Source organism: Camelus dromedarius, chromosome 5, assembly GCF_036321535.1.
Source record: "Camelus dromedarius isolate mCamDro1 chromosome 5, mCamDro1.pat, whole genome shotgun sequence".
Taxonomy (NCBI): Eukaryota; Metazoa; Chordata; class Mammalia; order Artiodactyla; family Camelidae; genus Camelus; species Camelus dromedarius.
Window position 1 is genome coordinate 53,138,193 of NC_087440.1, and position 21,856 is coordinate 53,160,048.

At 32.8% G+C, this 21,856-nt stretch overlaps 1 protein-coding gene across 1 annotated transcript in view; it reads right to left on the minus strand.

Moving 5' to 3' along the window:
- Positions 1-373: 373 nt before the first annotated feature.
- The window catches only part of ERO1A (endoplasmic reticulum oxidoreductase 1 alpha), a 39,117-nt gene continuing 17,634 nt past the window's right edge, over positions 374-21,856 (minus strand). Inside the window, exons 7-16 of the mRNA XM_010982923.3 lie at positions 17,915-18,035; positions 15,935-15,981; positions 13,672-13,683; positions 9,919-9,945; positions 9,702-9,794; positions 8,612-8,858; positions 8,061-8,130; positions 4,937-5,023; positions 4,713-4,846; positions 374-3,495 (exon numbers count right to left, since the gene is read on the minus strand). Of these exons, the coding sequence (XP_010981225.1) occupies positions 3,435-3,495; positions 4,713-4,846; positions 4,937-5,023; positions 8,061-8,130; positions 8,612-8,858; positions 9,702-9,794; positions 9,919-9,945; positions 13,672-13,683; positions 15,935-15,981; positions 17,915-18,035 (899 nt within the window). The 3' untranslated portion in view covers positions 374-3,434. The remainder of the gene's footprint in view (positions 3,496-4,712; positions 4,847-4,936; positions 5,024-8,060; positions 8,131-8,611; positions 8,859-9,701; positions 9,795-9,918; positions 9,946-13,671; positions 13,684-15,934; positions 15,982-17,914; positions 18,036-21,856) is intronic.

A 21,856-nucleotide genomic window follows, 5' to 3' on the forward strand; every position in this document is an offset into this window, starting at 1 on the left:
ATTAGATAGTACATGTTTATTCAAACATTAAGCTAAGAAAAAAATCCTTGTATAAAATAACTCTTAACACCTCTCTCCCTCCCCTTAGAACTTTAAACAGGAATAAATTTATCTAGCCCATAATCCTGGGCAGCTGTTCTTTGATTATTCATGAAATTCTTTAGTGATTTTGCCTTTTCCCCTGAAAGAAGAGTTCTTACTATTTTTTCCCTAATAGACCCCTTTCATGATCCACCAAAACTACACCAAATTCTGAATACAATTTCGGAAGTTTTATTGACCCCCTAAAGTCCACAGTCTACTGACTCTTACTGTAAAGAATATTTGGAGTGAAGATATGACCATTAATATAATAAAGTTGTCACTTCAAAAGCAATTTATTCAAACAACATTTATTAAGTTTCATATGCCAAAAACTATGCTATAGAGATGCAAAAATGGATAAAGTTCCTTTTCCTGCCCTTAAGGAGCTCACATTCTAGTAAAGGAGACTTTAAAAAATAAACACAATACAGTACAATAAATGACACACTAGAGGTAGGTTGTAATTACAGTGGTGACACAAAAGAGGAAGTCAGGTGATCCTCCTTGGATGCAGCAAGGGAGATGTCACAGAGGTGATGCTTTACACTGGGCCTGCAAGATACTTAGAAATTTTCCAGATGGCAGGGGCACTTGATAGAAAGGGAACAGCAGGCACCAAGGTGTGGAGGCCTGACTATGGTGCATCTGAAGAACTGGAAGTCTGTTTTAACAGAACATGGGGTGGCAGGGGTGGGGAGCAGGAAGACATGTATCAGAGAACCCTGTGCACCAAGCAAAGGTGTTTAGCTTTCTCCTGAAGGTTCATGAAGTTATTAAAGTGTGCTAAGCAGGAAGTAATGTTGTTAGAGTCCTTCTAGAAAGTTCACTAGTAGAATTGTGGAGCGAAAGATAGGAGACAAGCTGGGTAAAGGAGAAAGGTTCATGCTTTAGGGAAGAGCGATGAAAATGGAATGACAGTGATATGTCAGAGATATGGAGATAAAATCCATAGAGATTAGACATTGGCTGAATAGGAGAGAAATGGAGGAGAAGAGTGAGCCTAGAGAATTTAGATGATGATGGTTCTGAAATTAACCAGAGGAAGGAACATTGGCATAAGAGTAGGTCTGGAGGAGAATGATTTTTTAAACACACACAGGTGTCTGTGGGACAACCAAGTGAAGATATGTAGTAGGCAGATGGACTGAGAAGTCTGGGCTAAAGATAAAGATTTAGACATTGAATTGGAAGTACTCAAAAGTGAGAAGTGGTGATGAAGAGAGCAGGAATGAAAGCCTGAGGAATAACTTAAAGAATAAGTGAAAAGAGGCACCCAGGAGTATGTGAAATAGAAGGAAGCCAATGGAAAAAAGATTTTTAAAGAAGCTGTCGGCAGTGTCAAATGCAGAGAAAAGGTCAAGTCAGAAATGGCTTGTGAACTTAAAGGTGGATTTAGAATCTGAGTATAGTTTTAGACTTCAAAGGACAAGACTGTTAAGAACTACGGAGCCAAAAACCCAATTTCAGTTACGGAGCAAGCCAGGGATGACAAAGTAAAGATAAGAATATCTTTTTAAAAGATTGGACGTTAAAAAAAAGAAAAAAGGGCAGGGGCATAAGATGAGAGTTAGAGAGCTATACAGGCAAAATAACCACTTAAATCCATCTATCGTATTTTCAGATACTACAAACCCTTTTATATATGGTGCTCGCTTCAGAGTCCTTTGAGTCTCCAAGAATATTGACTAATAGTAGGTTTTTGTCTTTCTTTTCCTGCCCTATTCAAATGAGGGGGAAAAGGAAAACGGGATATATATTGTTAAATTTAGATCTGTGATTATTTAAATATACTGAATACATTTTCATACATTTATTCCACAAACATTTACTGGACACCTACTATGTGCCTGACACTACCAGGCCTTAGGGATATAGAGAAGAAAAAGTAGACAGTAGTGTAAAGTGGCATTTCTAAACCATTATATAAATGAGCCTTGCTTTATTAGTAATGTTACATTGCAACACGGTATACCTGCTAAGACATACAGAGACGGCCCAGGATCCTGAGGTATACGGTTTCTTTTTTCCCTTCAATTACCATGTGATAGAAATTCCTATACCCCTTCAAATATTTTTATCATTGAAGATCCTCCCCTTATGAAAGGCTCTGAAAATTACAGTTTAGTTTTTAGGAGAAAAACAAAATGAATGTCATGTACAAAAACCAAATAACCATATGCCCTATGACTATACAGATTAAGCATTAAAAGGGTAACAAGACTCAAAAAGAACTTTAAGTTGGAACTCAAATTGATTCCTCATTCTAAGGCTTCTAGTAGTATATAGTTCCAGATTTTTTTTTCTGAAAAAAAATCATTTAAAATAAATGATTTAGTATTACACACTGAAGTGTTTAGGGTTCAAAGGGCATGATGCCTGTAACTGACTTCCGAATGATTGAGGAAAAGACAGTATATGTGTGTATATATACAGACAGACCATGAGAGACTAAGCAAATAGGAACAATTCGTGGAGCTGGTAAAAGAGTTCTTTGTACTATCCTGGAAACATCTCTGTCAATTTGAAATTATATAAAAATAAAAAGTTTCCCCAAAATTTTATTCAGAATTAGGGAAAGTATTATGAGAATAAATATATAAATGCATTCAACTTTTCACACTGTTTAGAAATCCCTTACACCTTTGAGTTATCATTTTATCTTTATATACACCAAAATAAGCCAGTCAAAATAGCAATATAATTCTAAAAGTGATCTGTTTCATAACAATGTTTTATAGGGTTGCCAGATAAAACAGACTCCCAGCTAAATTTGAATTTTAAATAAGGAATCGTTTTTTGGTATATAGTTGTCTGAAATATTGCATGCAACATACTTATATTAAAATACTATTTGTTGTTTATCTGAAATTCAAATTTAACTGGGCATTCTGTATTTTTATTTACTAAATCTGGTAACACTAAATGTATTGAAACATTTAGGCTGCTAATTATAGGCCATTCATGAGCTTCCTTAGCATTTTCCTATTGAACACTTGTCACATTGGCTATAGTTTTATTATATTACATCTTACACAAAATTCTGGTTTGAGAGACTTAAAACATTTACTTAGGTTTACCATATATGAATTTGATAATCCTGATTTTACTTAATATTAAACTTTAAAATTTGTACCACATTATCAAAGTATTAATTTTATTCACAATAATATTATCCATAGACTTAACAAAATTAAAAAAAAACTGTTTACTTAAAACAAAGTAATTCCCTTTTATAAAAGCAGCTTCATATAAAATGTTTGGCTTGAGACTCATTGCTATTATGCCTTTGAATGAAATTCCATTCTTGGGCCTCCACTGTCCAGAAACAGGCACGTTTCAACTGGTTTTCCTTAATGAATATTTTGCAACAAGTTCCTGAAGTTTTCTAATTCTTTCACACTTGTAGAAATTCTGTAACCAAAAAAAATTTCACTCAAAAACTATTTTAGATAACTTGTCTCGTAAGTTATTCACTTTGCATTTTCAGAACACATAAAAACGTTTAAGTAATTTATTTCAGCAAATTTAATGGTGCATAAAGCAATTTAATCTGTTTTGATGTTCTTTAGTCCTTAATTTGACATGTTAAAACTAAGGTAATATTGCCCAGAAATTACTTTTAAGTATTCATAACTTAGTATTAAAGTTTCAAAATACAAAATTATGAAGTACATAAGCATTAAAATACTTAGATATCTTAAGTATTCATAAGTATATTCATATACTTAGTATTTAAAGTACAGAGGTATAAAGCACATAATAAAATATGTATTTTAAATATGCGTATGTATATGAACACTTAAACTGATCGATATGCCATATTTAGTAAATATACAAAGAATCAAAGCCTCTGGACTCTTATAAAGAGTGAGAATATTAAATATATGACCAAATTGTTTTCACTAACTTAGTTATTTATAACTTAGTTATTATAAATAACTTTGTTATTTTAAGTGTACTTAAGCTCTGCTCTCTACCATGAAAGAAGTAGCAAACTATTCAATGAAGTATAACTGTCAAGCTCTGTGTGCTAGAGAATAATTTTGAAGGACGATTATTTCAAACCCAAAATATTAAATCATAATTTTTTAAAGTGAAGAAATGTAGTCCTCAGAAAAATGTTAGTTTTTATAAATCTCTGCATTCTTTATATGTGACAGGCCAGAAGGAAATGCATCTATACTCAAATTTTGTAATGTAACTTCCATATTTCAAACTTATATTCTAATCACTTTGAAGAAAATTATTTTTAAAAGAACTATTAACCTTTTCACACAATGGTGAATTCACAAAGAAATTTTACATGTACACCTATATTACACAACATGACTTTTCCAGGACCTTCAAAAAACCTTTTGGAGAGCACAAAAAAACTATTTTTAAATGATTAGAAAAATAAACACAAATTCAGTAGGAAGAATATTGAAATCCACTGAGTGAATTAATCATGATTATAAAAGTCAATAGATTAAAATAAAGAATATCATCTAATGATTTTCTAAGATCACAGAATTCTGTAGTGAAATAATTTCACTAAAAAGGATATTTCTTACCCAGTTTTATCTGAGAGTAAATGCGTTGCATTAGACTTACTTGGCTAGCAGAAACAATTTTGGTACAAAACTAACCTTCCAAATGCATTAAATAATGATACTGTTTCTTGTCTGGTTAGATGGAATTCATAACTGGGTCCACTTTCTGGCATATTTGCTATCAGTTTCTCAGAAAATAAGATCTTCAGGGCAGTGCCCAAACCCTGAGTCTATAATAGAAATAGGGAAAAAAACAAAAAGAAAAATCAGAAAATTCTTTGTGCAAAGAATGGAAACAGGACTGAGCTAGATCTGCTTACCTGAAGCTTTCCCCATAGTCGACATTTAAGACAACCAACACAATCCATGATTCTTGAAATATTTCTAAAATGCAGTCGAAAGTCCTCCTAAAAATAATTTAAAATTTTACTAAAATGTAGTATATAGTTAAATCCTAAGTATTTCTGAGTGCCTTCTACATCCTTCATGCTGTGCAAGGTGCCGTAGGGCACCAGAGAGGGGACGAGAACTGAAATCATCATCCACTGAGCACCTCCTACACACCAGAATCTCTACATCCACAGTTTCATTTCATCTTCATCACAAAGCCAAAAAGATATTATTATAATCTACACCGAATGAAATTTTTTTTTTTAAGTTCAGAGAGGTTAGGTAACAGGCCTAAATTCCCATAGCTAGTAAATCGTAAACCTAGACCCCAGGCCTGCCAGACTCCCTAACCAAACTAAACTATCTGTAAACATATACAGTGGTAACCAAGTTGAGATGTTCTGTTGTATGTGATTATTAACCATATGTCAGTATCGGGGTGGGTGGGGCAGGGGCTGTATGACATCATTTACCAAAAAAGGAAGGAAGAAAGGAACAAATAAAGGAGGGAGGGAGGAATAAAAACCTTTGGTTTCATAATAGTTAAATTAAAGCCTTCTTTCTGATATTACTTAGGTAAAACAACCAGATCTTTTATTATTATTATGAACATTATTATTATTATAATCACATAAAAATATACAGAATATAGTGAAATCCATGTACCCTCCCCACCAAGCTTCAGAAAGAAACTGTTACAGCTGAAGTCCCCTATGTATCCCTTCAAAGTCCCATATCCCACCCTCTGTAACTATTCTGAATTTGGTGTTTATCATTCCCTTTTTATCTTTATGCTTTTAATACTTATGTACATATCCGTGAACACTAGGATATTATATTGTTTATAAAAGGGGAACATGTATCAAGCTCATCCAAAAGTAGTGTATGTCCTTAAGGAGTAAGGAAGGAAAAAGAGAGTCCAGAACACACCCATCTTTTACTCCAGTGGAAATTATTAATTGATTGTCCAAGTGACTCCCTCTGTTCTGGATTTATAGTGGAATCCCAAGCTTACAGTACTTGAAACAGGAAATTTGACATACATTTCAAATGGCCTATAATTTGGGAAACATAACGTTTCTCTCTCTCTCTCTTTTTTTAATGTAATAAACCACACACTGGGCTCAATCAGAAGAGAACTAGACCAAAGATCTAAAAATGGGAATAAGTCAGCAAAGACTGGAACCCACTATTCAAAGCAGACCTCAATTCACTCTGGGGACAGCCTTTCCCCAGATACTTCATTTAGCCTGAGACTTCAAAACAGCTGTAATATGTAAAGAATTTATTATAGGATCCTAGATCTTATAATTTAATATAAAGCCTAAATTATTAATATTAAATGTTATCCTATGTTGGCAGTATTCTATATTTTGCCGTTCTGTATCTTTTGGACCGAGTTCAGTAAGAGGTAATTCTAATTTTAAACATACTTTTAAAAAATATTTACCCAGTAGTATTATCTAAATAGATTTTGGTGATTTGATCTGAGTGTTCCTTTAAACCAGTGTTTCAACCTTGAATTAAAGAAAATCTAACTTTTAACAATAATAACAAAGCCCTAAAATTACTCTAGAGTAGATATTCCCATTCTATGAGGTGCTGAACTCTGGAGGATTTAATAGTTGTCACAAGAGCCTATATCACAAAATCCCTATATAGATAAGCATTTCTAACCATATATTGGCAGAGTACAAAGGAGACAAAATGAGGTTTTAAAGTGAACTTATAAATGTAACTGTTCAAATCCATCATTTTCACCATAAACTACTATTTTTTTAAAAAATGTGATATTAATAAGTATTCTTGGTGTTTTACTCCTTTTCTTGTAAAAGGACTCAGAAAAATTATGTTAAACTTCATAGGCTGTCAAAGCTGAGTGTTTCAGAGGTTTGATAAAATTTAAACGATGTGAGAAATATTTCTAATCTGCACAATATAAAAAGAGTGGATCCCAAAATGCTCTCCAATAAACCAGCAAGTATGCTAAAAATAAAAAAGATATCGAAAGTAGTAGGGGAAAAAGTCTTATTACAGCATCTTCCCCCTCACTCCCAAGTTCCTGGAAGCTTTTGGGGAGGTTACATAAGCACTGAGGTATATATTTCTAGCAAGAATGCTTTAAGTAGGAGGTAGATGGGAGGTCAAAAATAACTATTATCCAACAGCAAAAAAAAAAAAAAAAGGAAAAAAAAGTGCAAAAGCATTTTGTTTGCAAGCTGCATAAAACCGGGTCCTTCCATTATGGAAAGAAATGAATTAGAAACAAAGGAAGATTGTTTGTTATAAATATTCTGATGAAATCAGACCTGCTTTACTTACCTATAGCTTTATAACTGAAAACAGGAATATAATTTTACTTGAGTCCCCAAATAGACTAGAAATCCCTTGAGGATAGGAGCCATCCCTCCCTTTAATGAAAAAAATTATGCTCTGCACACAGTGAGTGTTTAATAAACCTTCCCAGTGAGATTTTACACTTGAAGTGTTTTGAGGCAAGTATATACAAAGGGGGTCTTTGCCTGGGGTCAAACCTCTACCCAAAGGCAAGGCAAAGACCAGAGCCCATTTTGTGGGATCTCAGGTCCCTGTTCTTCCCACAACTGCCTCCTGGCATTCCTAAATGCCTTTAATCCCCAGTGATTGAGATGAATGACAAAATAACACTGTGCCCTCTCCCTATAAAGAGCATCCTTTAATTTAATCAAAACTATCTTCAGAATTCTCTCCATCAGAAGACAGGCTAATACTGCTCCTCGTGCTCCAGACCTCTTTCCTTTCATTCGTAAGTGCATCAACGTGAAAGACTTCTGTAAAGAGCACAGTGACACACACATTTCCGTTGTTATTTTGAAAATAACACAAACTAGATCTTAAGTTGGACCTGCCTTTGGACTTCCTTTATCTGAGGAAATGAAAGATTATGACTCTGACTTTTCTTATAATTTTAGGATGTATATCAAGATTTACTGTTATGAATAAAAACATGGGCTTATATTCATACCTGCATATGAGTTTGTATTTAAAAATTAAGTTAAAGTATAAAATAATTACCTTTAGTTTATTTGCTTCTTTTTTATCCCCAGCAAAAAATGAATTCTCATCAAAATGCAAAGGAAATGACCTGCATTAAATAAAACATAAATAAGACATATTCTCTGCATAATAAACAATACTCATTTTCATGTATTATAAAATATTAAAAGTCCTGCTGATATATTTTGCTTGTCTGTGATGAAAAATATAATCAAAATAGAGTATTAACACATAATAAAATCAATATTCTGACATCCCCAAATATAAGAGCTGACTGTATAATACAGTAGAAGTTTGGCCCCAAACCCAACCTGTTCAACTAAATACGAAAATAAAGCAAATATCAAACACTAAAAGAATGGCTCTTAAAACTAAAACTATGTGCCTTTTAGTACATCAATCAAAACGAAAAGAAAATCAAAACTCAATTCTAAAAGACCTATGAGCAAAATTAGCTTGTAATTATTTTTTAGGTAATTTTTCTTTCTCTGACTTGAATATGTAAGAATTTGATTTTGGATACCACTTGTCACTCTTTTATATTGTGTAAGTTGTAATATACAATTTACTTGATTTCATGAAGTATTTCCAGAAGTAACATTTTGTTTTCTGCATCTTGAGCTTTATTTCCAGTGAAGAGTTGAAAATCTGGACGCTCAAAGAATGGTACCACTTTAGATAAAGCCCTTAATTCTATTAGGTAGAGAAAATACAAGTTCTTAAGCCTTCTTGGACCTTCTCCTTTAGTCAAAATTCCATCAAATCGCTGCTGAAATTCTGTAATGTTGTGTCCCCATTTTTTTTCCAACCAGGTATCTGAGAAGAAAGAAAAATTAAATATTAAAAACTGAATTTTAAAATTAAGTCACTTTCATTTTACTTATATTAGGTTATTTAGGCCTGCAGAAATTAATTTCATTTTATATTTTAAAATACATAATCAATACAACCATGAAAATGGTTTTTCATAGTTTAGCCTTTAATAGTTCTATGTTAACATTTTATCTTCTGGAACCCACCCTTCAAAGGAAAATAAACTCAATATTTTACTGAGAAATCAGGACTAATAGATCAAATTTCTAAATATAAACATATTCATAAAACTGGGACACAGAATTAAAAAGTGACCATCTGAAATTACTGAGTTTGGAGCACTACTTAAAGTTACTATGATTTTGTTTCTAAGAAGAGATATTTTAATTCTAGAAGGAATATGTTACTGATGAAAATCCAACATCAACTCATTTTTCAAATCATTTGTAAAAACATACAGAGCAGCAGAAAAATGCTTTTACTCATTAAACTCCAGGCCTGAAGCTGGCACATGAATATAAGGATTCTGATACAGTAATGTCTAATGAAAAACAAACTGTGCTGTTAGGGCTATTTATTCCCACAACAAAACAAAGAACATTTCCAAAGTGATGTGCACAATCTTAAGCAGCTTCTTAAAGGAAAGTGATGAGAGCTAAGAACATGTTGAACTTTTCCTTATGGTGGCCATCGTTTCTACATTCCTGATTACTACCATTTTAGAATAAGTTTTTACTGCCTAATATTCAGCAGGGTCAATCTTTTTCCATCCAGGTAAATACCAAGAAAATTTTGAGAGTACCTGAAAATAAACATGCTAGAACGAATAAAGTGAAAGTCACATACCTTGTAGAAGATACCGTGCACTCAAATGCACATTAATGCTTGCATGGAGGCCAGATATAAGTCTGTAGAATGCTCTTTTTTCTACACAAAGGCCTAAGAAGAGTAATTTGGAAATAGAAATGTCATATGTGAAACCTATAAGATATAAAATTAATTTCATGTGTCTTTAAAAGTGAAAAAAAAAGTTATTTAAATTTGTTTAAAAGTTTACAGTTACCTTCTAGCCAACTGTAAAAAGCGTTCTCTGAAATTAAAAGAAAAATAAGTCACGAGATTATAAAAATGACAAAATGTAAGTTTTTCAAAAATTTTAAAATATTTTAGCAAATTTGTGCCAGGGATTTAAAGTTCCAAATTTTGTATGCAATTTCTCCAAAGGAAGGAAAGAGGTTCTCGGTGTAGATTCAGTTAAGTTTCCCTCTTTAGAAGGCTTTAGCACTGCCTTAGCTCGCCCCAGCCTCATAACTTTCTAGATAAAGTGCTTTATATGAGGTCAAAACACAGAATTTAAATAGTAAATCAATGCATGGAAAAATACTTAACATTGATAATAATTCATGCTATAAAAATTAATAACTCATTATATACTTTTCTATTTATTATCTTTTGTACTATTATATTATTATTGTTTAAGTATAGTTGATTTACAATGTGTTAATTTCTGGTGTACAGCACAGTGATTCAGTTATATATACATATATTTCTTTTCATATTTTTTTCATTATAGGCTATTACAAGGTATTGAATATAGTTCCCTGTACTATACAGTAGGACCTTGCTGTTTATCTATTTTATATGTAATAGTATCTGCAAATCTCAAACTCCCAATTTATCCCTCCACCTGCCCCCCTTTCCTCCCCTGGTAACCAAAAGTTTGTTTTCTATGTGTATGTAAGTCTGTTTCTGTTTTGTAAATAAGTTCATTTGTATACTTTTTTAAATAGAAAAGTTAAATAAAAATTATAAAATAGTATTTGGAGGTACATTATTTATCTATAGCTGATAGTATTTTATGCCATTCAGTATTTCAAGAGAGCAATTCAAGGAACTGTTACAAAAACCAAATATCACTTATATTCTATGACCTAATAAGGTCACTGTTGATATACTTAGACCTGATAATTCTGATTTTAGAATTATGCACTAAAAAATTAACTCAAAATAAGGGTGGAGGTAATTTGTAGAAAGATAATTATGTTATACATAGTTTTTAAAACCTGAAATAATCAAAATGTACAGCAAGGCCTAAGTTAACATGATAGAATACTATATACTAGTTAACATGGTTGAATAATATAAATCTATTAAAATGACAAGAATGTGGAACATGACAACACATGAAAATGCTTATTTGAAATGATATATATAAAGACATAAGAAATAATTATTATAACTATGTGAAAATTCTATGTGTGCATTCACTAGAGGTGGCAAACATTGTACTATATAGTTCTTTTTACTAAAGTTGTTTATAGTAATGTTAATAATGAACCAAGCAAGCATAAAAGTAATGGAAGAAATAACACAGGGGAATAAATAATGAATTTATGTATTTATAAACTGCATAAAAACTTAAAACATCTGTGTGTCAGAAAACTTTATAAACAAAAGCAAAACGCAAAAAACAAACTACAATCTATGTTGCAAATACAACAAAGGGAATAATAAATATCCTACATGTATAAAAATCTCACAAGCCAAATAAAAGTGCTAAAGTGCCCATAAAAATGGGCAAATAATATGAATAGAGAACTCATAAAGTACAAATGGTAATAACAGATAAAAACTGTTCAGTCTCACTAATAATAAAAATGCAAATCAAGAATATATTGTACAACACAGGGAAAATAGCTAATATTTTATAATGACTGTAATTGAATATAAACTTCAAAATTGTGAATCACTATGCTGTATACCTGAAACTTATATAGTATTGTACATCAACTATACCTCAATAAAAATAAATAAATATGCAAATTAAAACTATAAAGATATCACTTTAAATAGTAAGGCTAAAAATATAATACTTAATGCAGACAAGGGTTAGTTAGGTAAAACTAGCTGGCACAGTGATTGGAAGGGATGTAAATTAGCACATCCTTTCAATGACAGAAAGCAATCTGGTCATATGTATCAATAGCCTAAATATCCTTATCCTTTGATCCAGTAAATCCATTTCTAGAAATCTAGGTTGTTATGGACGAATGTTTGTGTCCCCCCTAAAATTCATATGTTGAAGCTCTAACATAAATGTCTTTTGTTTTAGGCACCCAATCTATGGTGTTTTGTTAGAGCAACCTGAGCTCTATTGAGAACATAGGCTAAGGAAACAAGTAGACATGGTAATAACATATAAAACTATAAATACATCTACTGTAAAAATAGACACAGGTTAATACTAATAATTTTCAAAATATCAGCAGAGAAGCAGTATGAGGTAGTAACTAAAAGCACGGACCCTGGAACCAAACTGCCTGATTTGAATTCTAACTCTGCTACTTACAAGTCACATGATTTTAGCTGACTTGCTAAACTGTTCTAGGACTCATTTTCCTCATCTCTAAGATGGAAATAAAAAGAATACCTCCTAGGATTGTTGGAAGGATTAAATGAAGTCATATTTGTAAAGTGCTTAGAAAAGTACTGACATGTCTTAACCATTATCATTATCAGTTATTTTGGGGATGTGGGAATACAAGTGATTTGTTTCCTTATTGAAAACCTCTAGGTGTTTTTTTTTCTTTTCAAGTTTTGGACCATGAATTGGTCGGGGGAGCAGGAGTGTGACACTGCTTGGGACCTAGCCTTCCAAAGAAATTTTCAGTTCAGTTTTATAATCCTGGAGTAGGTATTCTCAGCATGACCTGAATAGATCCAATTAGATAATCACCTAATATGTCAGCTTTCACATTTGCATGCTTATAAATATACCATAAATAAGACGTTTTCTCTAAGGATAACCTCCACAGGTTAACGATCTTTTCTCTGATAATGAGAGACAGATTGAGATCTTCAAATGGCATTAAAAAATTGAAATAGCCTCCTCTAATATAGCTAGAATATAGCATAGAACTAGAACACCCAAGGTAGAATATATTTACTCAAAACTGAAAATTACAGGATCACCACTAACAGTAACAAAATATGGACCATCTTTGGAGAAATAATCATACAACTAAGAGTTTCTCTGCCAAATAGTATAGTTCTGATTCAGTATTGTATTTATCTGCTTCCATTACAATAATATAAAATACAATAGTAAAATTGTAATGTTTCAGACTTTAGTATTCTGTTATTTAGACAGAATGCAAAAACAATTCATAAAAATGACATTCAGAAGACAGAGGATTTTGAGGGAGAGAAAAATGATACTTTGCATTTTATAGCAATTTCATCTAGCTGGATTAGAGTTAAGTACTGCTTAGTTTTTTTCATCCTGCTAAACATATGGCCTTAAGAATACCAAAAATCATTCCAATCTCACTTATAAAGCAAAAAGATTTCAAAAAGACAAAGTAAACCTAAAATACATTAAAAAATGTTTAGCATTACACTTAACTTAAAGAGCTGGCAATGATACCTACACCCAAGGGTCAGCACAAGCCTTGGAAACCAGTAGATCAATACTCAGTACCTTCCTATATGAGACCCAGCAGATCCTAGAGTTCAACCAGTGAAGGAGACGTTTTCCCTGACAGAAGTGGGAGAAATCCCTAGCTTTCATATGCAGTAGGTAAAATGTATAAGTGAATTATCATAGGTTGAGGCAGGCTGTCTCTACTGCCTGATCCCAGGCACAAAGAGTCATTTCTCTGTTAACCTATGCTGTCACCTCTGGAATTTTATATACAGAAATAAAAATTAACTTTTTCATAGTCTCATATATAGAATGAAAAAAAAAAGCTTGACAAACATCTGAATGTATTAGCAAATTTATGTATGTAGTGTATGATAAGAAAATTACACTTACCTTCACTTTTCCCTGAAAAACAAAATGAAAAGTTTATTAGTAAAAACTCCTTCCAGATGCCCCCTTTAAAATGCTAAAGTCCCATAAAAATAAGACATTTAATAGAGGTTACTTTTAGTCCATCAGCTCATCCACGTAAATAAAATCTGAGAGTGAGATGCTTTGACTGCAACTCTGGTGGTGATAGAAATGATGCCTGATTTGACTAAATGGCCATCATCTTCAAGAGGCCTGGATAAAGAGTAGTTTCAGTTTGTACAAGATTTAATACAGGCTGACGGGAAAGAAAAATCTAATCCATCATCTGAGAGTACTCTTAAACATATTAAGGACTCACAGTCATTTGGCTGGCAGAGCATTTTTCCTTATTTATTTATCCTAAAGCTGTAACACAGTTTCTGCTAAAGATCTGTGTTATTGCTCTGAAACCTCCAGACTGACATGAAATTCTCCCTTATTCAGGAATATTTTTAAAGACTCTTGGTAAGATTCAAATTATGCACAATTCAGCAGTTTGTATGCAGCTGCTCCTTAACTACTGAAAAACTGTCTTCATTTTGTCACTTTTATTTAATGTCATCGTTTGATTATTAAAGTAACACATGCCCACTGCAAATACATTTTTAAGAAAGAGAACAAAGACAAAATAAAAAACATCACCCATAACTCCCTCTGCCCAAAGATAAATATCATTTACATTTTGGTAAATGGCCTTTTTCTTTGTGTATAGGATATTTAGATATATTAATTATGTTTTTATAAACATGTATTTGTATGTATATTATGCATACTGTTTGATACCTGCTGCTTCTCCTAAATGTGCTACTGATCCTACTGATCACTATTGATATAAATGAACACAAATTTTTAGCAACATTTACAATAGCTGTATTCTACTAGGGGAATATACTATAACTCATTAAACTAGCTCCCTAATGATACACATTTAAATTGTTCCCATTTATCTCTGAAATAAGTGAGGGTGGTTAATTAACTTGTCAGATCGTAATGTAAGTTCATAGTGAAGATCACCTCTTGCCTAGGAATTTGCATTTCACCTGGTATTAAATCAGTAGCTCGCACTGAGTTACCACATGTGACTGCACATAATCCTCGTTTACAGATGCTCTTTCATTTCTAATCTAAGAATGACTAGGCTGCCAACACTTAGGGAATGATGCAATCTCATTGCTTTCCAGGAAGAAATTTATGTTTATTGACTATATGAGATCAGTAGCTTTTCAGATAAATTTAAAAAATGAAAACCTTCCACATTTGCTAAAAGTGAAATAAAAAATTTCATCCGTAAGCATGGATTCAGAGAACAGGGATATACAGTTCCTAAGGAAAAAGCCTGAAATCATACACTTGAAATGGTTTATTCAGCAAACCATTCTTCCTGCCTGTTGTAGACTGGGCAGAGTTTGTGAGTTTCAACTTTACATCCCCTCTGCACCTCATATAGTGCGTAGCACATAGTAAATGGTGGATAATCATTTGTTGAAGGAACAGGTGATTTTCATTGCTGTAGACAAGACCGTTGAATGAGGAGGGCAATTTTCACTGATCATTTATTTATCTAGCAAACTATTCCATCTACTATGTTTCAGGCTCTGTATTAGGAGATGAAACCAATAAATGTGGCCCATATGTCCAAAGTACTAGGGTAGATCAATAGATATATAAATGATAGTAAAATAATGCTAGACAGTAGAAAGGGCTGTAAGAGAAACAAAACATTACATAAGATCACTTTATGAGGAGAGAGATTACTTCCAGTTAGGAGGATCAGGGAAATTTGGGGGAAAAGGCAGCATTTAAGCCAGACCCTCAGTGTAAGTAGAACACGAAAAATGTTAATGAGATATGAAGTCATGTGAATTTGAAATCGGACTCCCAATATATGCAATAATTTCAAGTTTGGGGAAAGATTTGAGGCAGAAGTCTTTGAGATATTCATTTAACTAAAATGTAAGTAAAAATAGTAGAAAAACTGAACACACACATTCTGCAAAAATGCACAAAAGAATAAATATATACCTTGATCTTGATCCTAAGATAGTCTGATACCATGAACTTCATTACAAAAATTCTCGTTACCGAAGTATTTTAAACACCAATTTCTCTGTAAGAGTGAAGCATAACTTCTATGGAAACAGAAATATATGATTTCAAATGCACCTGCCAACCCTTAGCTTGCCTTCTCCTTCCTTCTAACTGAAGTCTACTGGTTGATAAGTAACAGTGCAAATCAATAACTCACCTTGACCAGAAGCCAAAGGATTTAAAGGTCTTTTAATTGTCTGTGGCCTGGAAACAAAAGAAGTGAAGTGTAAAATATAAATATGTTACTTATCATGTTACAATTATTTAAGTAAAAGTGAAATTATCTCAGAAAGCTTTTTAATGACTATCTCCAAAATCAAATTGTTTTACTGGCCTTTATTTTCTCTGGCTGCTTTAAGGAGGGTGGTTATTTGTTTTTGTGATAATAGTTTCTGATCTTTCACACTGTAGCAGCCAGAAAGTCATTTCCTAATCAATTCTTCAAACAAGGAAGAAAAAATACCAGTCAAGCTCTTGTCCTAGAGTTACAATATGTTTTTATACATATTATACACACATATGTGAGTCACAAAGTACACTCTTAATTGAAAGCCAAAAAAGCAAAAAATATAAATACCCAACACAAGCATTAAAATAAAAAAGAGAAAAAACAGTGTGGTTACTTTATTTTCCACTTTGGTCATCTTAAGGACATCAATTTGCCCTGTGGCCATCACGTTTGTTATTTCACTAAAAGGAATTTTTTAATAAGGAAAAAAAGGGAGAATCAATATATCAGTAAAGTGCTTTTAAATCACAAAAGATTCATTAGTATCATTAGTAAAGTGTAGGGATAGTTTTAATGTCCTTCATATAAATTTTACAAATGTGCACAATTTGAGACATTTTGAAAACAGAACGTGTAAGCTATATTTTAACATACTCAATTTAGTGCCTCATACATTGTTTATATTTTAGAAATATTATGGAGATCATGATGTAAACTAGTGAGGAAATAACTATAAAACTAATACAAAATCTAACAAATGCTTTAGTTGGACTCCATTTTGGTTCACATTAGAAAAAGTTAAAAAAAAAAAAACCTTTAAAGTAAGTCAATAAAGTCAGTAAACTAAACATTCTTAATAACAGTCAAGAGAATTTAAATGAAACACGTGGCAGAAATGAGTAAATAGTGAAAACTCTCCACTTCCCAAACTGGAGAAATTCTGCAAGTCAAAAACAGAACACTCTGACATTTTATTGGTACAAGCATAACTGCTGATCTCTTAACCTTATATTTGATGTAAAAAGTTAAATATATTTTAGCCATATTTGGGAACTCCAGAGACTTTTCCAGAATTCCCCCATCCCTGAGAGCGTAACACTGATGCACACACATTCCTTCCAAAAGCCAGTAAGTACACTGTTTCCAGCCCAGAGACTTACAAGTGGGCAAACCTGAAGCATGTCTCAGTCTCCCAATGATCAAACTGACGCTTCCACTGTAGTGGGTTAGAGTGCAGAGAGGGTTCTTCCACTGACGAGGTTTTTGACACTAGACATATCCCTTAACCTTTCCAAGTCTCAGTTTCTCCATCTATAAAGAGTGACGACTACAACACAGGGTTATTACAAGGACTAAAGAAGAAAATGTATGTAACATGCTTAGCACAACACCTGGTACACGGTGAGTGCTCGTGTTACCTATTATAATTATCCTCTGAAATTAATTTAACTTTAAAGCAGGTAAAACAACTATCACCACAAAAAGAGGACAGAACACCAAAAAAGAGAATTAGGAGGTATATATCCTCATCTATTCCCTGCCACTAACTATATGATCTTGGGAAATGAAGTAAATCTGACTCTAGGTTACCTCATCTACAAAATGAGATTCTATAATCCACTTAAGGAACATTTGGGAAATGCCTACAATACTCCCATTAAACTCAAATACTATTCTCAGTCTTTTAAAGAAGAAAGAAATACCTGTTGAAATTCATGTCCACATGTTTCCCCACAGGGGAACTGGATTAATGAATAAGTATGTTTCTGTGTCCAGATACATCCTTTAGTGAATTTGATTTATACTTTTAAATCATCATGATTTTATTTGTTTACAAAGAGAAATTAGCACATCTTTCACACAATGAAAATTAGCACAATGTCTAAGTGAAATGAAAATGACACATACTTAAAACAGTTTTCTTCATAGATGACATTCCATATTTTCCAAGCATCTGGTCCCTTGTAACCCGTGTAGCGCTCCGGATTAAGGAGCAAATCTACATATTCAGCATCAGGAGACTGTATGTCTGGAAGATAAAATGTTTTATTAAATTTCTTTTGTTCAGTTACCTTAAAAAGCTAGTGTAAGAGATGGTATCCCATTGACTCTAAAAGCACTGCACATGTAACAATGCATCTGGGATTTAAAAACAACTTTTTAGGAGAAATATAAGATGGGAAGAGAAGAAGAAACAAACACGGCCACATGAAATTACACACTGGTTACAAAAGAATCCTGGTTTTAGAAATGGTAAAAAGAAAAAAAAAGGAATATAGAATTTTATAATTGAAGGAACACAGTAATTCAATTCTTATAAGCTATTCAGACAAAGAATATACCATACATATCCCATCACATTAACTGCTCATAGTTTATCAGTAACTAAGGTAAATGAAGACATATTAGGACCACACAGTTTGTTACCAAATACTTCTTACATGACCACCATCAGGATCCACTACAAAGCTGTCCCAAAGGTATAACCCTAAATACACAAAAAGTTTTAAGCAGGATGATATTTGTTTCAGTATGATTTGTAAAGGGGAAAATCAGAAGTAACCTAAAAGTCCAACAGAGCAGAACATGGGCTCTGGAGCCAAAGTGCCTGGGTTAGAATCCAGGCTCTGCTATGTATTCAATTCTGGAACCCTGAGCATGTATGTAAATTTTCTATGCCTTGGTGCCCTCACTTGTAAGATGGGGATAATATTCATAGCGTTACCTTGAGACTTAAAGAAGTTTATATGTGCAGAGTGCTTAGAACAATAAGAGTCTAATAAATATTAACTAGTGGTATTGGTATTATGATATATCTTAATAGATCATTTTGCAGTCAACAAAACTGTTCAGTACAAAGGCTACCTAATAAAACGAAAAGCTAAGCATTATAGAAAAGTCAATTACAGATATATATGTAAAACATAACACAACTGGTGGGAGGTTAGTTTCTCATACGTTCTATAAATTTGTACAATGTATTGTAACTCCAAAACGAAACCAGAACAGTGGTCCCTAGTCCTTCAGTGGCTTTGGGGAATTAGTTAATAGCAATGTAATACCTTTACTCATCTATAAAGCTTACCAATAAGAACCAACAAAGAATGAGGAAGTGTGTGAAAATGGCCTCAAAGCAAAGTAGATGACAAAAATCTGAGCAGAATGGTGCTTCAAAGAGAGTCCATCAAGCTCTCTATAGTACCTACTTCTTATTTGAAAAACAAAGATAAAACCAAGCTTGGTTATTTTTATCCCAACTCACAGTACATTAGAGTCATAAATTAGGGGAAATTTTGCTTCTAGAAACAGCATAGTGACAGCATCCAGAAATAACTGAGAGTCCAATGCAGAAGTAGCAATTAAAATAACCAGAAGAAATAAAAATAACAACTTAAAAAGCAAATCTTCATGGAATCATCTAGTTCAGGAACAGATATTTCTGTTCATCTCAATTAATACTGAAGGTGTTGCCTCAGTATAGCAAATTATAATAAATTCATAAAAAGTAACTGTTACTTTAAAAATATATAAATAATGCTCAGAATCTACTACTTTAAGACAGAAAACTAGGGACGGGGTGTAGCTCAGTGGTAGAGAGCATGCCTAGCATGTACGAGGTCCTAGGTTCTATCCTCAGTACCTCCACTAAACAAACAAACAAACAAACAAACAAATCAAATCAAATTACCTGTCCCCCCACCCCCAAAAAACAGAAAACTAACCACCAAGAAATGATTAAATTTTTAATATCCTGCCTAATTAGAGATTAGCATTAGCTGACTCATAATTTTACTTATGACAAATACTTCATCTGTCCCCAACTTTATATTTTTTTAATGTTACTATAACCATATTTTGCCAGACAACAAAAGCTCAAATTTCTAATTAGGATTTACAAAATACCTTCCATCCTCTACCTACCTTTACACACATTTTTTATTCCTTATACAGCTGTCCTTTTTATTTCTTTAAATATTCACCCTATTCACCCTCCTTAAACATAAGAAATATAAATGGACAAGTTATTCACCCAAGATAACAGAATTCCACCATCTAAAGAGTGAATTCTTGATTCTTAGTCCTTGCTACACAAATGTAAGCATGTAGTCTTAAGAGGATACTTTGGTAATAGAAGTTAAAGTACTACTGGTCTTTCTGTAACATTGCAGGCCTACAAAGAAATATGCTGCATGTTGTAAGTTTATCTCACACAGCAATGTTTAGGACAAAGAATCCTTGCAGAAAAGATGGCAAAGTTAGGCTTGGGAGAACATTTTATCCCCCTTTCTTTACTGGCCTAAAGGTATATCCACAGCTCCTTACCCAACATCCCTGGGGCCAAATGGGTTTTGGAATTCAGAACTTTTCAGATATCAGAAAGGTTAATTCAGTACATGCAACATATCTTGAATATTAACTCCAGCAGGTACTGGGGCAGCAACCTCCAAACACAAATATTTCTGCAGTGAAACACATGAATATTCACACTGAATGAATCTGTGCTAAACTTCAGGGGGAAAATGTTCATTTTTCATAGTTTTCAGATTTGGGAATTAGGAATAAAGGATTATAGATATGTATCTGCCAAAACATGGTCATGGTTTTTATAAAGGAAAATATGTGGGGTTTTTTTTTCCAAAATGAAGCCACAAATTAAAAATAAGTACTTTCTCTTTTTTCCTCCTTTTTTTTTTTTTTTTTGAGGGAGAGATTGCAGGATTCAACTTCTGCTTGTAATTAAAATGATCTGTATCATTCTTTTCACTGATTTTTTAAAAAGATCATTAATCTGTTCCAAAAGAGCCACTGGATACAAAAACACAATCTGATTTGATTTTGTGTAGCTAGTTAAAAAGCTGCCAATTAAACTTACAAAAAAGGGAGACACTAGAAAAAGGAAGAATAGGAGAATCCATAAATCTAAAGTAATAAATCCATAAATTAAATGGTTCTAATGGGTTCTAGGGCTCCTAGATTTTAATAGCACCCACACACTGGCTTAGTTTTAGATGACAAAGACATAATTCATGGTTTGTTGTTTACTTTTCCAAAAATGACATGGACTATGATTAAGGAAAATGTTTAACAATCCAAGGCCAATATAACAAAAGCAGGTTTTTGCAATCTCTTCCTTTCACCTATTTATGCAAAATAACTGTATATATTACAAAAATTATATCTATTACTAGGCACACAGAACTGCAAAATTCAGGAGGTGAATTCTTTCCACAAATTGAGTTTTCTTTTTAAATTATTTTATCGTGGCAAAATATGTACAACATGAAATTTACCATTTTAACCATGGTTCATGGTACCATTCAGTGGCATAATTACATTCACAATGTTGTGCAAGCATCAACACTGTTTCCAAACTCTTCTGTGACCTCAAACAGAAACTCTGTAACCATTAAGCAATAATTCCTCATTCTCCCCTCCCCTTAACTCCTGGTAACCTGAAATCTGCTCTCTGTCTCTATCAGTGTGCCTATTCTAGATATTTCCTATAGGTGGAATCATATGACATTTGTTCTTTTGTGTCTGGCTTATTGTATTTAGTGTAATGTTTTCAAGGTTTATCCATGTTGTGGCATGCATCAGAACCACATTTATTTTTATGGCTGAATAGTATTCCATTCTGTGTACACACCACACTTGGTTTATATACTCATCTATTCATCTGTTGATGGACACCTGGGTTGTTTCCACCTTTTGGCTACTGTGAATGATGCTGCTGTGAACATGGGTATACAGGTATCTGTTTCCCTGTTTTCAGTCTTTCTGGGTATATGCTTAGGAGCTGAACTGTTAAGTCATGCTAATTCTGTGTTTAGCTTTTTGAGGAAGTGCCAA